The sequence below is a fragment of the Pseudomicrostroma glucosiphilum genome (assembly GCF_003144135.1).
Source record: "Pseudomicrostroma glucosiphilum strain MCA 4718 unplaced genomic scaffold BCV69scaffold_6, whole genome shotgun sequence".
Lineage (NCBI taxonomy): Eukaryota > Fungi > Basidiomycota > Exobasidiomycetes > Microstromatales > Microstromataceae > Microstroma > Microstroma glucosiphilum.
Genome location: NW_020289918.1, coordinates 384,242 through 401,576, shown reverse-complemented (window position 1 = coordinate 401,576; position 17,335 = coordinate 384,242). Strand labels below are relative to the sequence as shown.

General features: G+C 55.5%; 10 protein-coding genes across 10 annotated transcripts; 6 read left to right on the top strand and 4 right to left on the bottom strand.

The window, feature by feature from the left end:
* The first annotated feature begins 140 nt into the window (after positions 1-140).
* Positions 141-1,780, top strand: BCV69DRAFT_282526 (hypothetical protein). Its single transcript, XM_025492391.1, has one exon. The coding sequence runs from the start codon at positions 204-206 to the stop codon at positions 1,662-1,664; it is 1,461 nt and encodes a 486-aa protein (XP_025348183.1). The 5' UTR covers positions 141-203; the 3' UTR covers positions 1,665-1,780.
* Positions 1,695-2,427, bottom strand: BCV69DRAFT_259242 (hypothetical protein). Its single transcript, XM_025490658.1, has 3 exons — positions 2,372-2,427; positions 2,182-2,293; positions 1,695-2,084 (listed from the first exon to the last, which is right to left on the bottom strand). The coding sequence occupies exons 1-3, from the start codon at positions 2,407-2,409 to the stop codon at positions 1,833-1,835; spliced, it is 402 nt and encodes a 133-aa protein (XP_025348182.1). The 5' UTR covers positions 2,410-2,427; the 3' UTR covers positions 1,695-1,832.
* Positions 2,428-2,622: 195 nt separating this feature from the next.
* Positions 2,623-6,196, top strand: BCV69DRAFT_282524 (putative karyopherin beta-1 subunit). Its single transcript, XM_025492390.1, has 4 exons — positions 2,623-2,982; positions 3,072-3,130; positions 3,231-3,614; positions 3,705-6,196. Exons 1-4 carry the CDS (start codon positions 2,943-2,945, stop codon positions 5,850-5,852), a joined length of 2,631 nt encoding a protein of 876 aa, XP_025348181.1. The 5' UTR covers positions 2,623-2,942; the 3' UTR covers positions 5,853-6,196.
* A 552-nt stretch (positions 6,197-6,748) lies between these two features.
* Positions 6,749-7,345, top strand: BCV69DRAFT_298811 (hypothetical protein; the record flags this gene model as incomplete). Its single annotated transcript, XM_025494258.1, has 1 exon — positions 6,749-7,345. One exon carries the CDS (start codon positions 6,749-6,751, stop codon positions 7,343-7,345), a length of 597 nt encoding a protein of 198 aa, XP_025348180.1.
* Positions 7,346-7,760: 415 nt separating this feature from the next.
* Positions 7,761-9,426, top strand: BCV69DRAFT_312290 (hypothetical protein; the record flags this gene model as incomplete). The annotated part of the gene is made up of 2 exons (XM_025494916.1): positions 7,761-8,298; positions 8,378-9,426. The coding sequence occupies 2 exons, from the start codon at positions 7,761-7,763 to the stop codon at positions 9,424-9,426; spliced, it is 1,587 nt and encodes a 528-aa protein (XP_025348179.1).
* A 373-nt stretch (positions 9,427-9,799) lies between these two features.
* Positions 9,800-11,298, bottom strand: BCV69DRAFT_298809 (S-adenosyl-L-methionine-dependent methyltransferase; the record flags this gene model as incomplete). Its single annotated transcript, XM_025494257.1, has 6 exons — positions 9,800-9,841; positions 9,934-10,344; positions 10,421-10,520; positions 10,621-10,927; positions 11,037-11,140; positions 11,249-11,298. The coding sequence occupies 6 exons, from the start codon at positions 11,296-11,298 to the stop codon at positions 9,800-9,802; spliced, it is 1,014 nt and encodes a 337-aa protein (XP_025348178.1).
* A 213-nt stretch (positions 11,299-11,511) lies between these two features.
* Positions 11,512-12,636, bottom strand: BCV69DRAFT_282521 (SPC12-domain-containing protein). Its single transcript, XM_025492389.1, has 4 exons — positions 12,531-12,636; positions 12,379-12,438; positions 12,216-12,302; positions 11,512-12,132 (listed from the first exon to the last, which is right to left on the bottom strand). The coding sequence occupies exons 1-4, from the start codon at positions 12,564-12,566 to the stop codon at positions 11,974-11,976; spliced, it is 342 nt and encodes a 113-aa protein (XP_025348177.1). The 5' UTR covers positions 12,567-12,636; the 3' UTR covers positions 11,512-11,973.
* Positions 12,637-12,766: 130 nt separating this feature from the next.
* On the top strand, positions 12,767-13,561 carry BCV69DRAFT_282520 (hypothetical protein). Its single transcript, XM_025492388.1, has 2 exons — positions 12,767-13,089; positions 13,274-13,561. The coding sequence occupies exons 1-2, from the start codon at positions 12,841-12,843 to the stop codon at positions 13,481-13,483; spliced, it is 459 nt and encodes a 152-aa protein (XP_025348176.1). The 5' UTR covers positions 12,767-12,840; the 3' UTR covers positions 13,484-13,561.
* Positions 13,562-13,624: 63 nt separating this feature from the next.
* On the top strand, positions 13,625-15,324 carry BCV69DRAFT_277131 (protein transporter SEC13; the record flags this gene model as incomplete). The annotated part of the gene is made up of 5 exons (XM_025491140.1): positions 13,625-13,774; positions 14,009-14,080; positions 14,174-14,292; positions 14,367-14,590; positions 14,675-15,324. 5 exons carry the CDS (start codon positions 13,625-13,627, stop codon positions 15,322-15,324), a joined length of 1,215 nt encoding a protein of 404 aa, XP_025348175.1.
* Positions 15,325-15,529: 205 nt separating this feature from the next.
* Positions 15,530-16,798, bottom strand: BCV69DRAFT_181570 (DUF1295-domain-containing protein). The gene has a single exon (XM_025489572.1). It carries the CDS (start codon positions 16,685-16,687, stop codon positions 15,641-15,643), a length of 1,047 nt encoding a protein of 348 aa, XP_025348174.1. The 5' UTR covers positions 16,688-16,798; the 3' UTR covers positions 15,530-15,640.
* Between the last annotated feature and the right edge of the window lie 537 nt (positions 16,799-17,335).

The following is a 17,335-nucleotide window of genomic DNA, read 5'->3' as shown; positions in this document are numbered from 1 at the left end:
TTCTCCCAGTCGACCCTCCACGTCTCTTTCCGTCTCGGCTGCCCTCCGCTGGCTGTGGAGACGCCCGGCAATGTTCCCTCTCCCTTGACACCCGTCTAGGTCCTTCGTATCATCAGACATCTTGCCACCGTCTCCTCCCTCCTGTAATCGTCTTACCGAAAGCGGTACTGTCAGATCAGCTCTCTCTCTTTGACTTTGCCAATATGAGCTCCTCAGCACCTCGGCAATCTTCCAACGTGGATCCATTCCAGCCCATCATCCTCGAGCACCCTGCTGTGCCAGACCTTCAAGCCCATATCCTACCGTACGGTCTCACAGTCCATCGCTTACTCCTGAATCGGCGCCCTCGAGATCTATTGCAAGATGCTCCCGAGTCTGAAGAGTCTGTGGAGGTGTATGACCTGATCGTTGGACCGGAGAAGGAGACCGACCATTGCGATGGTGGACGCAATTTCTTTGGGCCCGTCGTTGGGCCTTATGCCAACCGTCTGCCTGCAGGCGTGACTCGCTTCTCCTACTCAGAGCAGCGAGGAGAACGCAAAGCAGGCCTTGTAGATAACGAAGTCAACTCGCCTGAGTGGTCGGGGCCGGGCGTGTGCCTCCATGGAGGTCCAGAGATGCCCGAGTCGAGGAGTAGCCAGCTCCAGTCGGGCCCTTTCGACAGAATGATCTGGGAGCCGGTCGCCGCGAAAGACCAGATTGGGGGGTCCCTCTTCTCCCAACTCGAGCTCTCTTCCCTCTCTACTGCGGGCGTGGCCTTCAGACTGTTCCGAATCGATTACGAGGAAACTACTGTTGGGGCTGGACAAGCGCCGCGAGGGGTCCGCGTTGAGGCTCTCTTTACACTGTCGAGCTCTTCGCCCTCTGTAGCAACTTTCATCGATCTCATACCTCGAAGCGAGTCAGTTGGCATATTTGGAGTAGAGTACCGAGCTCGATTCCACGAAGGAGACCCTAGCTTGAATCAGCTCACCCCGCTGAATATCACCCAGCATTGGGGCTTCAACCTCTCTGCCTCAGATCCGTCATCTGCCGTGCAGAAGGCCGAGAACGGTCAAATTGATGCTCATCAGCTGCGCATCATGAAGTCTCGCAAGGAGGTCGCAGTCATGGAGCTGCAGAGCAATGGACTGCCCACTGGCAAGCTCTTGCCTTTCGAAGACAGCAGGTCTGCTGGCCACGACTGGACAGACGCCGGAAAGGACGGTCTCGGAAAGGCCATCGCCGACGGCATTCCCGAAGCTGGCTACGATAACTTCTATACCTGGCCCTTGATTCCTTCTTCTTTCTCAAGAGAGGAAGAGATGTCTCAGACTCCTCAGGCTCTCCTGCGCTCGGAATCTAGCAAGCTCACTCTTGCCTTCCGCACGAATCAGAGTGGTTTCCAGCTCTACACTGCCAACGGTCAGCCTACCGCTCCAGCCGACCCAAAGGCTTCTGGAGGCACCAGGAAGCTAATCCACCGCACAGCTTTGAATCCATCTGCACGAAGTGACGAGGGAGGCAACGCTTTCAGAAGCGCTGCCTTCATTGAGTTTGGCCATCCTCATGCCACCTTCTTGCACGAGGGCCTGCAAGACTTCATTGGCTGTGGAGAGGACACCCTGCTCAGGGTAGGCGAGACCTACCGCAACTGGGTCAGCATCGAAGTACTTGACGGGTAGAAGCCACAATATCGTGATCCTGCGCATATGCGCTGCGAACGTGTAAATATTACAGATGACCGTCCCCTACAGAAGCTGACTAAATAATACAAACCCTGTCGTCCTGTGGTAGTGCACTGTACTATGTACCTGGTGTGTGTAGCTCCTACTCTTCCTGCTGCTTTGCTTTCATACCCTTCGTTCCCTGTCCACTCTTGCCCAATCAGAGAGCCTCTGGGCGTCTGACACGATCGGCCCGGACGGAGGCGAAGCAGCGGGAGCGTCTGCGGTGGTCAAGCTCTTCCTGCTCGAGCCGACCTTGCCAGCAGCAGCCTCGATAGCCCCTCGATTCTCGTTGAGTCGCTCCTCTCTTCTGGCTAGCCTCTCTGCCCTCATGCCTTCCCGAGTCGCTCGCAAGTCTTCCGGATTGCGTGGAGGTTTCTGGACGGAAAGTGCGGGATCCGGGCCGGAAGGCATTAGCTCTGTGAGCTGTGATGTCTACATAATGGGGACGCTACTGCTATCATGCCATACTCACGAACAGTGTTGATTCTTTTGGCCAGAATTCATCTCGCAGGGGCAGGACGTTCTTCTTGTACCAGTCTGGGTCGCCGTAATGGATCATCACTGCTAGTGGGAAGAAGAGGTAGCTGTTCGCGGACGGTGTCAAGACAAGACAATATCAGCATCACCCTTGGAGTCTACGTAGGTATGCGCCTATGACTCACAGCCCAAACTTGAAGACTTCCAGATTTGGTCCTGCCATGGTGAGCGATATTGCAGCCGCTGTGCGCCGTGGTAGTGCTAAGCTGGAGTGGACCAGGCTGACGTCTGCCTCGGCCGAGTGGAACGGGCGGCGTGGGCTGCTGCTTCCTTTGCTTCCTTTCCGCCCGGCGTGCAGATCAACACACCGCGCGCGCTGTTGGATGACCGAGTGAGGTCACTCTCTGTTACTTCTCACAGGCAGCCAAGGGGAAAACCCACGACAGACTGACACTCAAGATACACACCATCACCTCCTCTCCTCGCACCTAGAATACCTACTACCACCTTCCGCCTTCCTTTGTCAGGTGTCAGCCCTCACCACACACCGTCGGCTCCAGCTACAATCATTTCTGGCTCGCACCACCTCACGGCCTGCTCCACCCTTTCGTTTTACCCGTCCCTAGAAATTTCGACGCACAGCAGACCAGGCAACAGACGGGTAGCTTGCTTGCCTCTTTCCCTCCCATCACAAGCGCCACCTTTGCCCACGGGTATAGCCCTTCTTTTTCCTGCACACCCATTTGTCCTTCGGCCATGAACGCAGCAGAGGTGCTCGCCAATACTCTCTCGCCGGGTAGGTATCCAAGCGAGACTATCGCAGCTTACTCTTCGCCGATCGCTGACTGCCTCTCACACCTCCCTTGTATCATCGTGGCCTCTCAGATGCCTCGATTCGAGCTGCGGCGGAAAAGCAGCTCGAAGATGCATCCCGAGACAATTTCGTTAGTATTACACGACGGCATGGCGAGCTGCGAAGACCTCAAGGATGCTGAACACCGCTTGTCCCTCCTCCACTGTACCACATCCCAACCCCTCAAATAGCCTGCATACATCAGCATGCTGGCGACTGAGATGTCCAACGATGGCGTTGATATTGCTCTCAGGACAGCAGCAGCCCTAGCCATCAAGAATTCCTTGACGGCCAGGGAGGCTCCTCGTCAAGAGGAGTACACCCAGAGGTGGCTTGCGCTGCCACAAGAGGGCAGAAGCGAGACGAAGGGCAAGGCTCTCTCCACGCTTGCTACACCCAACGAATCTGTGGGCAGGAATGCCGCCCAGGTCATTGCCGCCATCGCAGCCATTGAGGTGCCAGCCGGCCAATGGTCGGAGCTTATCGCTCAGCTCCTCACTGCTATCAGGGATCAGTCGAACGAGAGGCTCAGGCAGTCGGCTCTGCAGGCTATCGGCTTTGTATGCGAGCAAGTGGTAAGTTCAGAGCTGTCTTCTGGTGGAGCACCACCGCAAGAATCGCTTCTGCAGGTAGCTGACAATCATTCTCCTGGATTCTGTTAACAGACTTCCACTGCTCTTTCGGCTCAATCGAATGAGATTCTCACCGCCGTCGTTCATGGTGCTCGCAAGGATGAACCTTCGACTGCTGTTCAATTCGCTGCTATTCAGGCTCTTCTCAACTCTCTAGAATTCATCAACGACAACTTTGAGAGGGAAGGCGAGAGAAACTACATTATGCAGGTCGTTTGCGAGGCTACGCAATCCCCCGATGTGAATGTCAAGGTGGCCTCATACGAGTGCCTGGTCAAGATCATGCAGCTTTACTACCATCAGATGCGGTATTACATGGAGCAAGCTCTATTTGGTCTTACTGTACTGGGTATGCGGGACTCTGAGCAAAAGGTTGCTCTGCAAGCTGTAGAATTCTGGTCTACCGTCTGCGAAGAAGAGATTGAGTTGGCCGAGGAGGCCGCAGAGGCTGCAGAGTATGGCGAGGAGCCGTACAGGACTTGCTACAACTTTGCACGTATCGCTCTATCGGAGATCACCCCTGTCATCATGGACCTTCTGAAGCTGCAAGACGAAGACGATGATGAGGATGACTGGAACGTATCGAAAGCAGCAGGAACATGTATCGGTCTGCTAGCCAACTGTGCCCAGGATGACATCGTGCCTCTGGCCATTCCTTTCATTGAGCAAAACATCAGCAGCGCTGAGTGGCAAGCGCGAGACGCCGCCATCCTCTGCTTTGGATCTATCCTGGATGGCCCGGACCCCACAAAACTGACACCTTTGGTAGAGCAGGCATTGCCCAGGGTCATCGAGATGTTGCGAGACAGCAGCGTAGCCGTCAAGGACAGTGCAGCCTGGACGCTAGGACGCATTACCGACTTGCTTTCGCAGACCATCCAGCCAGAGACACAGCTACCCAACCTCATCAACGCCCTCGTTGCCAGTCTTCAGGACGAGCCTCGTATTTCCTGCAACTGCTCTTGGGCACTCACTCGTTTGGTCAGCGAGTTTGGTGCTGAGCCAGACTCCCAGTCAGATATGGACGCTTCCAAGGGCGGTGACGGGTTCTCAGCCACTGCTACCATCTCGCCATACTTCGAGCTCATTATCAACTCACTTCTCCAGATCGCATCGCGGCCGACAAACGAGAGCAATTCGAGAAGTGCGGCATTCGAGGCTATCAGCACAACAGTCGACACTGCCCCTCGCGATTGCATTCCTCACGTCAGCACCGTCATTCTGCAGCTTCTGGAGCGTCAAGAGAGCTTGAATGGCATGACTGATCAGCTCATCGGTCTCGATGATCGCAACAATTGGGTCGAGATGCAGGCCTCGATCTCGGGTGTCATCAGTGCTGCTCTGCGTCGTCTGGGACGGGAGCTTGTTCCGCTAGGCGACCGAATCATGACCAGCTTGTTGACATTGATTCAGCACGGTACCAAGATCCCTGCTGTGCTCGAAGACGCCTTCCTGGCTGTTGGCTCTGTGGTTCAGGCGTTCGGCACAGAGTTCGAGAAGTACGTGGAGGCCTTTTTGCCTTTCCTCGTGGGAGCCGTCAACAACCACGAAGCGACTCAGCTTTGCAACGTGGCCGTGGGAGTAGTGGGCGACCTCTGCCACGGCATTGAGTCAGGCATGGCCAAGTACTCGCAACAGATTATGACCTCTTTGTTCGAGGGCCTGCAGAGCTCTGTGATCCACCGAGACGTGAAGCCGACCATCCTGCGATGCTTTGGTGACATGGCATTGGCGACTGGAGCAGCTTTCGAGCCTTACCTTGCCACTACGATGGCCGTGCTACAGCAGGCCGGATCTACCGTCTTGCCAGACGAAGGCTACGCAATGGTCGACTATGTGAACACCCTCAGAGAAGCCGTTGCAGAGGCCTTTGTGGGTGTCATCACTGGCTTCAAGACTGTCAATCGGGTGGACCTCATCCAGCCCTACATCGAGCTCGTCTTCAGCTTCCTCACTTTCATTGCCTCGTATCAGGTCGAGAGGGGTGAGACACTGCTCAAGGCATGCCTCGGCCTCATCGGTGATCTGGCAGGCACCTTCCCCAACGGAGAGCTCAAAGCTGCCCTGTCGCAACCTGCCATCACGGAGCTGATCAAAGCTGGACGAAGCAGGACGATGGCTCAGAGCACAAGAAAGCTGGCCAATTATGCAAGAGAGGAGGTGAGGAAGGCGACGAAGTAAAGGGAGAGCCATCCCTCCTGGCACACGCGGCTGCTATAGAAGTTGCTTCACTCTTTCGTTTTTCTGAATGTGCGGTGCGATGAGACAAGGGCATTTGAAGCCCTTGTCTTGTTGCAGGATCCTTTATTCCTCGAGATGGACTTGTCGTCGTGCAACACAACGGCAATCTGTCTTTACTAGCATTGCGCTTTCTGATCCCCACCCCACGTCCGTGTCCTGGTCATACATACATACATCTCCCATCATTGTCACCTCACGCCGCCACGCCTGTCTACCGATCCCCAACGTTGTCTCTCTACACACAACAGTCAAGCTTGTAACTATGCGCGATTGCTGCCACGGCCAGAGTGGTGTGTGTGTGATCGATATGGCAGAGCCAGGGCTGCGCTGTCCGCCCGCGCGTGATCGTCTTTGTCGTCGCAGTTCCTAGCGACAGCAAACGTAGTGGGCGTGACTGTTGGGCCGATTCCCCTGCATGCGTCCATCGTTGCCTTTGCTCTCACTCCCACTCGCGCCGCGCTCACCCCCTTTTGTGCCGTTCAGGGCTGCATACAGGGCATACAGGGTACTCATCAATGAGGGGCGAGAGGGCGAGGACCAGATTCACAAAAGGGAGAAAAGGTCCGCTCAGGAACGATATTGGCCAGCATGAAACCCGAAACGTGACTGTCTGACCTACGTACGCATGGCGCTGCTCCTGCTGCTCAACCATCATCCCCCACAGCCGTATCTTGACATTCGTTCAACGCACTTTGCTACTCCCTTGTGCCACCCGTCGCCGTCGCCGCCTTCTCCTCCTCTCTTGCTACTAGCTCTCACTTTCACCATTGCAGACATCTTGACCCAGTACCTCTGCCGCTCTCGGCCCACGTCTGTGAGGAGGAGCCATGTACACTATGGTGAAGCGTCCTCGTCCCCCTCATCGGCGTCTCGTCGGTCCAAGTCAATCAGTGAATGAGCCTTCTAGGAACCCCAATGCCGGCGGTCAGACTGCCGATGGGAGCAGTGATGTCGATCCTACCCAGCCTACCGACCCTTCGACTGTCAATGCAGATCAAGGAAAAGGTCAGGGTAATGGAAGGGGCAAGGATACCACCACAGGCGACGGAAATACTGGTGCAGCAGCTGACAAGCCCGTCATTGTAGCTGGACCTGATCCCTCTACCGATCCCACACCTGTCACGCCCGGTCAGGATCCTTTGGTCCCCACTGATCCCACTACGCCTGTGGACGATGGAGGAAGGGGAGGTGATCAGAGAGGTGGTCAGGGGTCTACCCAAGGGTCCAAGGGAGGCAATGGGCAGGGCTCTGATCAAGGCAGCACGGGGCAAGGTGTTGTCCACAATGGCTCTACGAGTGATAATGGCAACGGTGATCCCACTGGTGGCAGTACCGACACACCTACCGATGGGACCACTGGTCCAACAGTCTCTTCCAAGAATGGAGGGAATAACCAGGGAGGTAAAACGAAGACTGGCAAAGATACAAGGTGAGTAGTCAGATCAGCAGAAAGTGTCGCAGGTCCATTCGGGAAGATGTTGCGGGGCACAATCACCGTTCATGTGCAAGATGAAATCGTCAGGGGCAATCGCGTCAGGAAGGCTGGCGACAGGGGCTCCGCCAGGAGCGCGTCTCGCTGCTCGGACCTCTGGCACGAGATTGCAGTCGGTTGCTTGGCAGAGGTTGGGAAAGAGATCCCTGCGCCCCCTTTCAGCTCTTCGTCCCTACGCTCCACTCTATGTGCGGCGTCGGAAGTAGAGGCGGTAATGGACCCCTTTCCCGGGCTGTGTGTCGGCCTTGTCAGACTCATTCATGTGAGCGACGCAGGTTCGTGCTTCTTTGCTTCTCTACTGTGGTATCCCACCTTACTATCGTATCTGGGATTCAGATAGAGCATAGTCTGCAGTCATGCACCACAAGCATCTAAGGCGTCTGGTTTTCTTCGGAGATGCAGACGGGGACACTTCGACGAATCAGACGACCAGCAAAGATACCAATGCAACGACCAGTGCTAGTGCCCCGAAGGCTACAGGCACCAGCACTACCAATGATACATCGCTCGCGACACCCACCACATCGATTGCCAACGACACCTCGCAGGATACTGACCCTCTCGTCATTGGCAACTCCACCCTTCTCCCCTCTCCTACGAGCAACAGCACCAATACGACCAACACAACGACTACCACGAACGGGACAGCCACGAGCAATCAGACGATCTCCACTCCTCTTCCTACAACCAACACCACAGTCTCTACAAATACTCCTACCTCTACCCCTCTCCCTATGACTACAAACACCACTACTACAGATACTGCACCGACTCAAACCACGCCCGCTGTGACTTCGACGCCGGTCACCAATGGCACCACCAGTACGACGGGTACAACTGCGACACTTGGATCCTCAGGCAGCGGCCACAACACTTCGACGGAAGTGAACGTTGGTGAGTATGACCGCATCGAACTGGTACGAGACAATCCTCATCACTAACGAAGGCCGATTGCAATGCTCCGATCAATTAGGCGAAATCATTGGCATCGTCGCCGGCGGTCTCGCTGGAATGCTCATCGTGGGCTTCATCATCTCTTCTATCTTCCGGATGCTGCAAAAGAAGAAGCGTGACCTAAGATGGATCGACTTCGACCACAACAATGATCACAAGGACGACGAGCCCATCTCCTCTGCGGACGCTGTGCTCAGTCGACATCGTACCACTGCAGGTCTGGGAGGGGCAAGGGGTACTGCCAGTGTTGCATACGAGAATGACAAGGCAGACGAAGGCGGCCCCGGGCTTGCAGGCATTGGACGACTCACAGGCGATCCGCCTATGCAAGCATACGAAATGAGTCAGGTCCACACAGGTGCCGGCGCTTCTTCAATGCTCGGCTCGGCTCCCGGCGAATTTGGTAGCCACTACGGCGGCAGTCAGGCCGGACAGCAGTATCCCTATGCAAATCTGGACGGAGGGTACGACGCGGAACATGCGCAGTGGTACCACAACACTCTGCAGCCGCACCAGCCACTTGGCCCTCTGACACACTACGAAGATGGTTCTCTCGGCAGCATGGGTCAAGTCTTGTACGCTCCACACCCCGGACCTTCCCAGCAGGCAAGTCCTCAGCGCTCTGACCATGGTGGTGGTGTGCATGCGCCCCTGATGACCACTGCACCCGAGAGTGCCTACGCAGAGTACTGGGGCACTACCGGTCTCCCGGAGCCTTATCCACCACAAGCCGTCTCTCCAGCCCTGAGCGCTGCTCGTTCCATTGGAGGGACTACCCTGGTGCGAGCGCAGAGCCACACGACGGGAGAGGGACAGTCATTCTCCCAGCCTAGTCGGAACCAGAGCTATCGGACAGGAGCCTCGCATGCGACTAGCAATACCTATGTGCACTCGCCCATGTCCGAAGAGGGGGAAGATCTGCAGAGAAAGGAGGTAGGAGCTGTGGCTGTAGATGCGTCGACGGCGAGCGGACATGCGAGGGAAGAATCGGCCCCTAAGCTCGCCTTACCGGACAACTTTGGCAACCTTCGAGTGGTCAATGCTGAGCCAGAGAGCGATCGGGAGTGAGCTCGAGGACGGCCGACTTTCTGGCTACGAGGCTTAGGAAAAGGTTGCTTCAATGTACGTCTTTTCTCGGACGTACGGATGGAGGAAGAGAACTCTGTGGGTCAGAAGCATCTTTCGAGTATATTTCACCTTGTGGTATTGCTAGGAGATTTGGCAGGTCCAGAAAGCTCAGCAAGCCATGAACATTAGCACGCTCTTTTTTCTCTACATTCCTGGCACATCTATGCTGCAGCCATGCGACCTTTCCACCTCCGATCTGCTCCCGCTCTACCTCTCTACCTATCGATGGTATTACCCTTTCCCCCCAATGTCATCATAATTCCGCTCACAGCTTGTGCATCGAGCGCCTCTTGCGCCCTGTCTTGTGCCTCACCTATCTCTTGCGAGCGAAGAGCATCGCAGTCGGGTACACGAACTGAGCGGTGCGATACGTACCATCAAATCAGACTGGTCAGCACACATGGCCGTTAGGCCCTCTCAACTCTACCAACCCCTTCCTTCACTCACCTCGACCTCCTCATCCAAGTCCAGCAGCTTGCCTGTCTTTTGCTCCTCTTCTCTCCTCCACTTCTCCAATAAGCGGAAAGGCAGGTCCTCACAAGTCTTCTCAAGCTCTTTCTCCTCGGGATGCTCGTCCACATAGCGTGGCCAAGCCGAAGTGGACCGCAAGAAGAGGGCAAGACTGCGTAGCGAGCCCTTCTTTGTCACCACTGCCGTGTCGGGCCCTGCTGAAAGGCCGGCGGAGCGCGCCCAGTCCGGCACGGGTGGTATATCGCTGGCGGTAATATGGAAGTTGTCGTTGAAACGGACGCAGAGACGCAGCATGGTCGTCTGGGAAGCGTCAAAGTAAGGCTCGGGAGGAGGGGGCATCGTCTTGTAGAAGGTGTAGCCGATCATGTGTGGGTTGAGTTCATCGCTCTGTGTGAGGGGGAAAGGTAAATGAGCAACATTTCAGTCTTGGCTCTACAGGACGCTTGAGTCTTGAAGGACTCACCCGATCACTTGCAAGGGCGAAACCCTCGGGGCTTCTGACGAATTCGTCCATGCGGTCGGTGATGAGCCCATGCCCAGGAAGGACCACGCTGACGTACCCCCTGGCAGAAACGTAGACGATTTCGTAGATCGAGAAAGTATACGTGAGCTTCTGTTGATCCGGTGAGACAGACAGCTCCCCTGACGCCTTTCCTTACTTACGCAAAGACCAGGCTACCTCCGGGCCTCAGCAGTCGTGCCATCTCTTTCCATATCGCTCCTCCACTGGCATCCTTTTGCCAGGGCAGCCAGTGAGCCGACGTCGCTGCATTGATCAAATCGAAGCTACCGTCGGGAAGACCGGTGGACTCGCCCTTACTTTGCTTGAAGGAGAGTTGATGTCCAGTGGGCACGCTGACGCCTAGATGAGCTGGCACTGCTGGGTCTTGAGCGGCGGCGAGCATCACGGGTGAGGGATCGACACCGACGGTATTCTTGAAGAGCTCCGCTAGGCGATAAGCCGTTTGCCCTGCAAAGCGAATCACGAATATGCGCCGTCAGTATTGATACTTGCGTCCCGATCAAGTCGAGCTCTGATAGGTGCTCAGTCCTCCCCTCGTTCTCTTGCATCAGCTCACCTGGCCCACAACCAATGTCCAAGACATCGTCGTACTTTGCGGTACCCTTGTCATGCCATGTCCGGATCAGGTCTATGAAAGTTTGACTATACTGAGGCCGGTTGCTGTAGCCATGTATGCGCAGCAGGAAGGAGGCGCAAAAAGGACGAGAAGAGAGATGAGCGGGTCTGTGCCCGGGGGCGAGCCACTGCTACGCCAATGGCGATACTCACGCCAGATACTCTACGGCATCAAAGTGTTTTTCGTTGCTGAAAGCAGACATGATGATTCAAGTTGCGAGGCTTCAGGACGTGGTATCTACGGGTCTTCTACGTTGCTTGGAAACGACTCAGCATTTATCAGGCATTCAACTCTGTACCGGCGCACGATGGCCGGTGATTCGCCTCCGCACAGACCAGCGGCAGGAGCAACGGCCGATATCCCCGAAACCTCGGCACAAGGTGGAGCATGCCACTCGGGGAGCATTCACTCATGCTCACCAGGCAAAGATACCAGCCCTGGACGACGTGCAAGCTGCCTTGGAGGCTTTGAAATACCGCGAGGGGGCCAAAACCTTTCAATGTAACGATAGGCGTCGAGACCTGGGACGAGTCTTTGCCGCGCACCAGCGCCCGTGAAGTCAGAGTAGCATCGTAGTATGTTTGTGTCCCTAGCGCATTGCCCTTGCCCTACTTCTGAGACAACCATTTTCTCAGTGCAGCCTGATGGTATTCAGGTATGATCTCGGCAGCCAAGACGCTCTCAAGCGAAGGCAGAAGTGTCCTGCTTCTACAAGGCGCTCCTCGACGTCGAGCGTTAGTGGACCATGAAGGCAACGTTCACCTCGCTGACCAAGCTACAGAGCACCATCGCTTTCGCTATGACAGCCTGTCCGATTCGTGACCAGTTCGTGACAATCGCATTACCATCTACTCGTATCAGTATTCGTACACGTCCATTAGGCCTTCTTCTTCTTCGAGCCCTCAGCCCCTTCATCTATCACTGCAGCGCTGCCAGTCGCATCGGTATCAGTGACCTCATCTGGAGAGCTCTCAGGTCTGTTGGGCAGCCATTGTGTCTTGTGTTGATTGTAGAAAGGCCAGGGGGGAATGACGAGCTGTGGAGCGGGGTAGTCGAAGCAGGATGTGATTGAGCGCCCGCTTATCACCTCTCGTATGCCGTCTCACTGTCTTGACTCACAGCACATGCGACGAGAACAATGACGCCATAGAGGTACATTGTGACCGACAAGGAATCAAAGGCGAATCCTAGCAGAAGAGAGAGGAGCTGCAAGAGGCGTAGCAACGAAGGCAACATTCATTCAGTATCGAACGACATATCGAGTGTCTTTCAGCTGACTCACTGCTCCCATCACTATCATTTCCTGGCCTATCCTGTCTGCTAGACGTTGACCTTGGAAGTCCTGCTCAAGGTCACATCGAGGGTGGTCAAGCGAGGAGACAGCGTGTCAGCGTCTGCGACAGCAATGGCGACCCAAGCTAAGTGCCTACGTACGATCTTGCCCTCCAGCTTCTTCTTCATCTGCTCCATGCTGGCAACGTTCGAGGGAGGAGGAGGCTGGTAGAAAGCGAAGGGATTGAGCTATGGTAGAGGGAGCTGGTAGGCAGCGTTGCGATGGTAAGAGACGAAGGTAATGCGAGGGTTGGACAAGGTGGTCGGAGCAACACCATCAACCAACCAACCCCTCTTCCGGGCGGAGAGCGAAATAAATTGATCCCCTCCAGTCCTCACCTCACCTCATCCATCCATACCTCCTCTCTGTACCTCTCACGCCGCATCACTTCCCACTCTCTCCTCTGTCACAATGGCATCAGCAGCCTCCTCATCTTCGTCTTCCACTCCGCGAATTCTGTATCGCTCTCTCCTACGGGAGCTACGGTCCAATCCTTCCACCCCGCCCAAGGCAATTCGATCCCCCGCCTTTGCTTCACAGCCCATCGTCTCCTACGTCAGGCAGTCCTTCCGGGCGTCGACGACGAGTGATGGTGAAGGAGCGTCCTTGAAGGAGATGAAGGACTTGGAGCTCTTCTTGAGGAGCAATAGGGTGCATAAGGTGAGTAGCGGTGGCGAGCATTACGATGCTCTCGGCGAAGGTGGAGATAGGATTGCCGAGGCACAGGCAAGGCTGCCTCATGGTCCGACATGCCATGCGGTCACTCCTTCGAGGCGGCGATGGTCCAAAGCGTTCTTTTGCAACACTCTTTGACACATCCTTCCATTACTCTGTCACAATGCAGGAGCTCCTGGTGCGCTATAATCCGCTGCACGACCAGACCGAGGCGGAGAGGGTTAAGGCTACAGCGAGGCGGGTGGGACTAGATGTACCGGTCGAATACTTGCCGAATGCTGGAAAGGAAGAAGAGATGGATACGCGGTCGAGCAGGCAGAGGGCAGATGACTACAAAGGAAAGACAGGGCCGCTGCCGCCCCCGGACTTGGACGCGTAGGGAGGTGCGAGGACATGGGTACCTGCGGTGGATCGACGGTGACTGACTTGACAATAAAGAGACATATACTATTACGTAGCAAGATGAGATCTATCCAGTGACTCTGCTGAACTTCCACTGTGTCGTTGCGTCCATCACGGCATGACCGAGAGCTGCCGGGCCACTCTGTACCGGTTGCATCAGATCTTCTTGTCCCTTGCTTCCGTTCCGCCGCGCATTGGCCTCGGTGGCCCCGCCAACTCAGAAGCAACACGCTCCACGAGTGCGAGCCATGCCAACGTCGTCCATTCCGTGACTGCACATTCACGATACCACTACTCCTTCCCACCAATTCACGACGAGAAAGACTTGGGAATCGAGCTCGCCACTCGGTCACACCGTCGCAGACACCCCAGACTCTTCCTCTCGCTTCTTCGTGGCCGCCGTAGCGCCGTCCACCCTTTCACATGGTGAGACGACCAGCTTCATCATACCGATCCTTGTCCTTGCAGCAGCAGCTGATCCTCACTCTTGACATTCCCACAGGCTCCCTCGACCTCCGCAGGAGCAACGACCGATAATGTTCGCCCTATTGAGACACTGCACGAGGACATGATCGTGAGTAATCAAGCTCCAGACATCCGAGGAGAGGGAGCAATCGATATAGGTCTACATCCTTCTTACATTTCGTGGTGCTCTACTCTCTTTTAGCACGATGCCCAGCTTGACTACTACGGAAAGAGGCTGGCGACTTGCTCGTCGGACAGGACAGTGAAAGTCTTTGATGTAGTTGATGGTAGTGCTGCTGGTCAGGGAACCACGCTCAAGGGGTGAGCACGCTGGAGCATGCACACTCCCTACTCTGGATGCAGCTCTGACAACCCATCCCCTATCCTCTTCATAGACACGAAGGTCCCGTCTGGCAAATTGCTTGGGCTCACCCAAAATTCGGTCCCATTCTCGCATCATCTTCTTACGATGGCAAAGTCTTCATCTGGAAAGACTCGGGTAGTGCAGGAGCTGCCCAGCAGCAACAGGGCGGTTATAATAGCCAGCCATACGGCGGAAGCATGACTTCTTCGGGAGGATGGACGAAGATCAAGGAGCATGCGATGCACAGCGCTTCAGGTGAGTCTCAGAAGAAAAAGAAGTTTTGGAGCGAGAACGTCCACTGACGATGATTTACCTTCCTTTGCTCCTGCACGCTGGCAGTGAACTCGATTGCTTGGGCTCCTCATGAGCTTGGCTCCGTCCTTGCGTGTGCTTCCTCTGACGGCAACGTCTCCGTATTGACTTTCAATGACGATGGCAGCTGGAGTGTGGACATGGTGGCCGCTCACCCTATGGGCTGCAACGCTGTCAGCTGGGCTCCTGCTACCGTTCCCGGATCCCTCGTCTCGGCTCAGACTCCTCAAATAGGTGGGCCTGGCAAGGAGACCTCTCAGAGCTCATCGAGCGTCAAGAGATTTGCGAGCGCAGGTTGCGACAATACCGTGAAGGTGTGGGAGTACAGTAACGAGCTCGGACGGTGGTCAGAGATCGAGCAGCTCAACGGCCACACCGACTGGGTCAGGGACGTGGCCTTTGCGCCCAACATCGGTCTGCCTCGCTCCTACTTGGCCACCTGCTCTCAAGATCGGACCGTGCTGGTGTGGACACAGGACGGTCTCAATTCGCCCTGGACAAAGACGGCCCTTAACCCTTCGGGAGCGGGAGGTGCGAGCGGAGGCAAGTTCCCAGAGACGGTGTGGAGGGTAAGCTGGAGCGTTAGCGGAAACGTGCTGGCAGTCAGCTGTGGTGATGGCAAGGTGACGCTGTGGAAGGAGAATCTCAAGGGAGCATGGGAGTGCTGCTCGGAGTGAGTATTCAAGGGCAAGCGAACAGCGCGAGGTGACGCGTGAAGCAATGCTGACCACCCGTTTCGCGCGTCTTCGACTTTCCAGGATGGACTCGTAGGCCACAAGAGCTCACCACAAGCTGTGCCTGACCCTTTCTGTACAAGATGATGCAAGGCTCAGACATACAATTAATGCAGTTGTGCGTGGGAAAGATTAAATATTGCATGATAGTTATACAATGAGTGCTCTGGAACAAGGTAATGTAAGGATGGGCAACGCAAGAAGCGAGGCTCTAATAGAAACAAGAAAAGGGCAAGGAGGCCAAACTCGAAGGGGTAGCTCACGATCTCTCATCGTTACCCTGCTTCTTCTCCCACTCGTCAATAGCGGCAGGTCCGTCCTTGTGCTCGTCAAAGTTGTACAGCGGCAAGTCGAACAAGATGTACGTCTTGACAAACTTTGGCAGCGGCTTGTACAAGAAGGCAGGCATAGGGATGAGGAGCGGGGTTCGGTTGCGGAAGGCCTTGTATCGCCTCCATGGGTCCTCTTCTCTCTGCTTGTTGTAAGGCTCCAGAGAGGTACCCTCGTGGGACATGATAAAGTACTTCTTTTGTGAGGGCTTCTCTGCCAGTGGTACTCCTGAGAGGAACATCAGGAGGGCAAAGGTAAAGAGGGGAGAAACGACGGTTCCTAGCAGAGCTGCGTGTCCGCGATAGCTAATGTCGGCTTGGCTAGCAGGGGAGATGCACAAAAGGTAGATTCCTAGCCAGATAAGGATTTCACCAAAGTAGTTGGGCCTGCGGGAGAATTTCCAAGGTCCAACATCGATGATGGCCCCCTTGGGTGGCTTGTTCACACTCTTGAAGCGGTACTTTGTAATGTCCGCCATGGCCTCTGTGAGGAAGCCAAGGACGAAGAAGATGAGACCGACAATGTCCTTTGCAGTCCCGAAGCTGGGGCCTAGGGTGCCGCCGTACCCATCGTAGGGTCGGGTCACTGCAGGTGAGTTGAGGACGTTGATGGGCATGGTGATAGTCCAAGTCCAGAGGAATTGTCCGACCCAGAATTGAGCAAATTTGAGCGGGTTGCTCCTCATCTCATCGAATCTCGTGTCCCCACCCATCTTGATCATCCTGAACAGCTGGAATCCACCAAGCCTTACAGCCCAAAGCAGACCAAAGATGGTAGCTAGGATGTTGCGAGCAGTGTATGCAGCGCCAAAGTCGAGGGTGATGAGGAGCATGATAATCGTGGTGAGGGCAGACCAGAAGTCGGTAATGGCATCGGTCTGGAGGGTGAATGCAATTGCGAAGCCGGCAATCTGCATACCGGCAGAGATGATGGCCGTCAGGCCGAGGTAGTAGGGGTCCAATGCTGCTACGAACATCTTGGGCCGACGATGAGGAGGTGAAAGTGGTGGCTATAGATGCTAAAGATGGAGGGAGTGTAAGTAAAGGCAGCTGAGCATCCTTCTTGACTTTGTACCCATGATCCGAGGGGAGGAAATTTGGGCTGCCCTGAGCGCCTTGGCGGGAAGGGAATGACGTAGATCTCCGTGGCTGACCAAAGCATCGGGGCGAAATCACTCCACACCCGCGGGCCGACGAATCCTCCGAGATGCGGAAGCAGAGACGATTACACACCGCACAAGGCACATGCAGCGCCATATCCCACCAAAGGAACGCCTCTTCACATCTCCTCGACGCAAGGGGACATACTCTTTCCGTAAAGATCAGGCATACCAGGTGAACCACCATTGCTGGCAAGCTGGTCTCCACTCTCGTCTTCCGTGTTACTCGGCGTCTTGTGGGTACCCTCGACGCTCAATCCCGATTCGCTGTTGTAGGCTCTCGCTTTCCACCCCCTCCTTTCCGCACCTTCTTCATCATGGCTCCCAAGAGGAAGCAAGCCCAGCCTCAAGAGAAGGACGACGGATCCGCCTCTACTGCTCCCACGACCAACGAAGCCGTCAAGCGGGACACGAAGCGTGCCAAGCCCAACGAGTCCATTGCTGGTGACCCTTCCTCCTCCACCT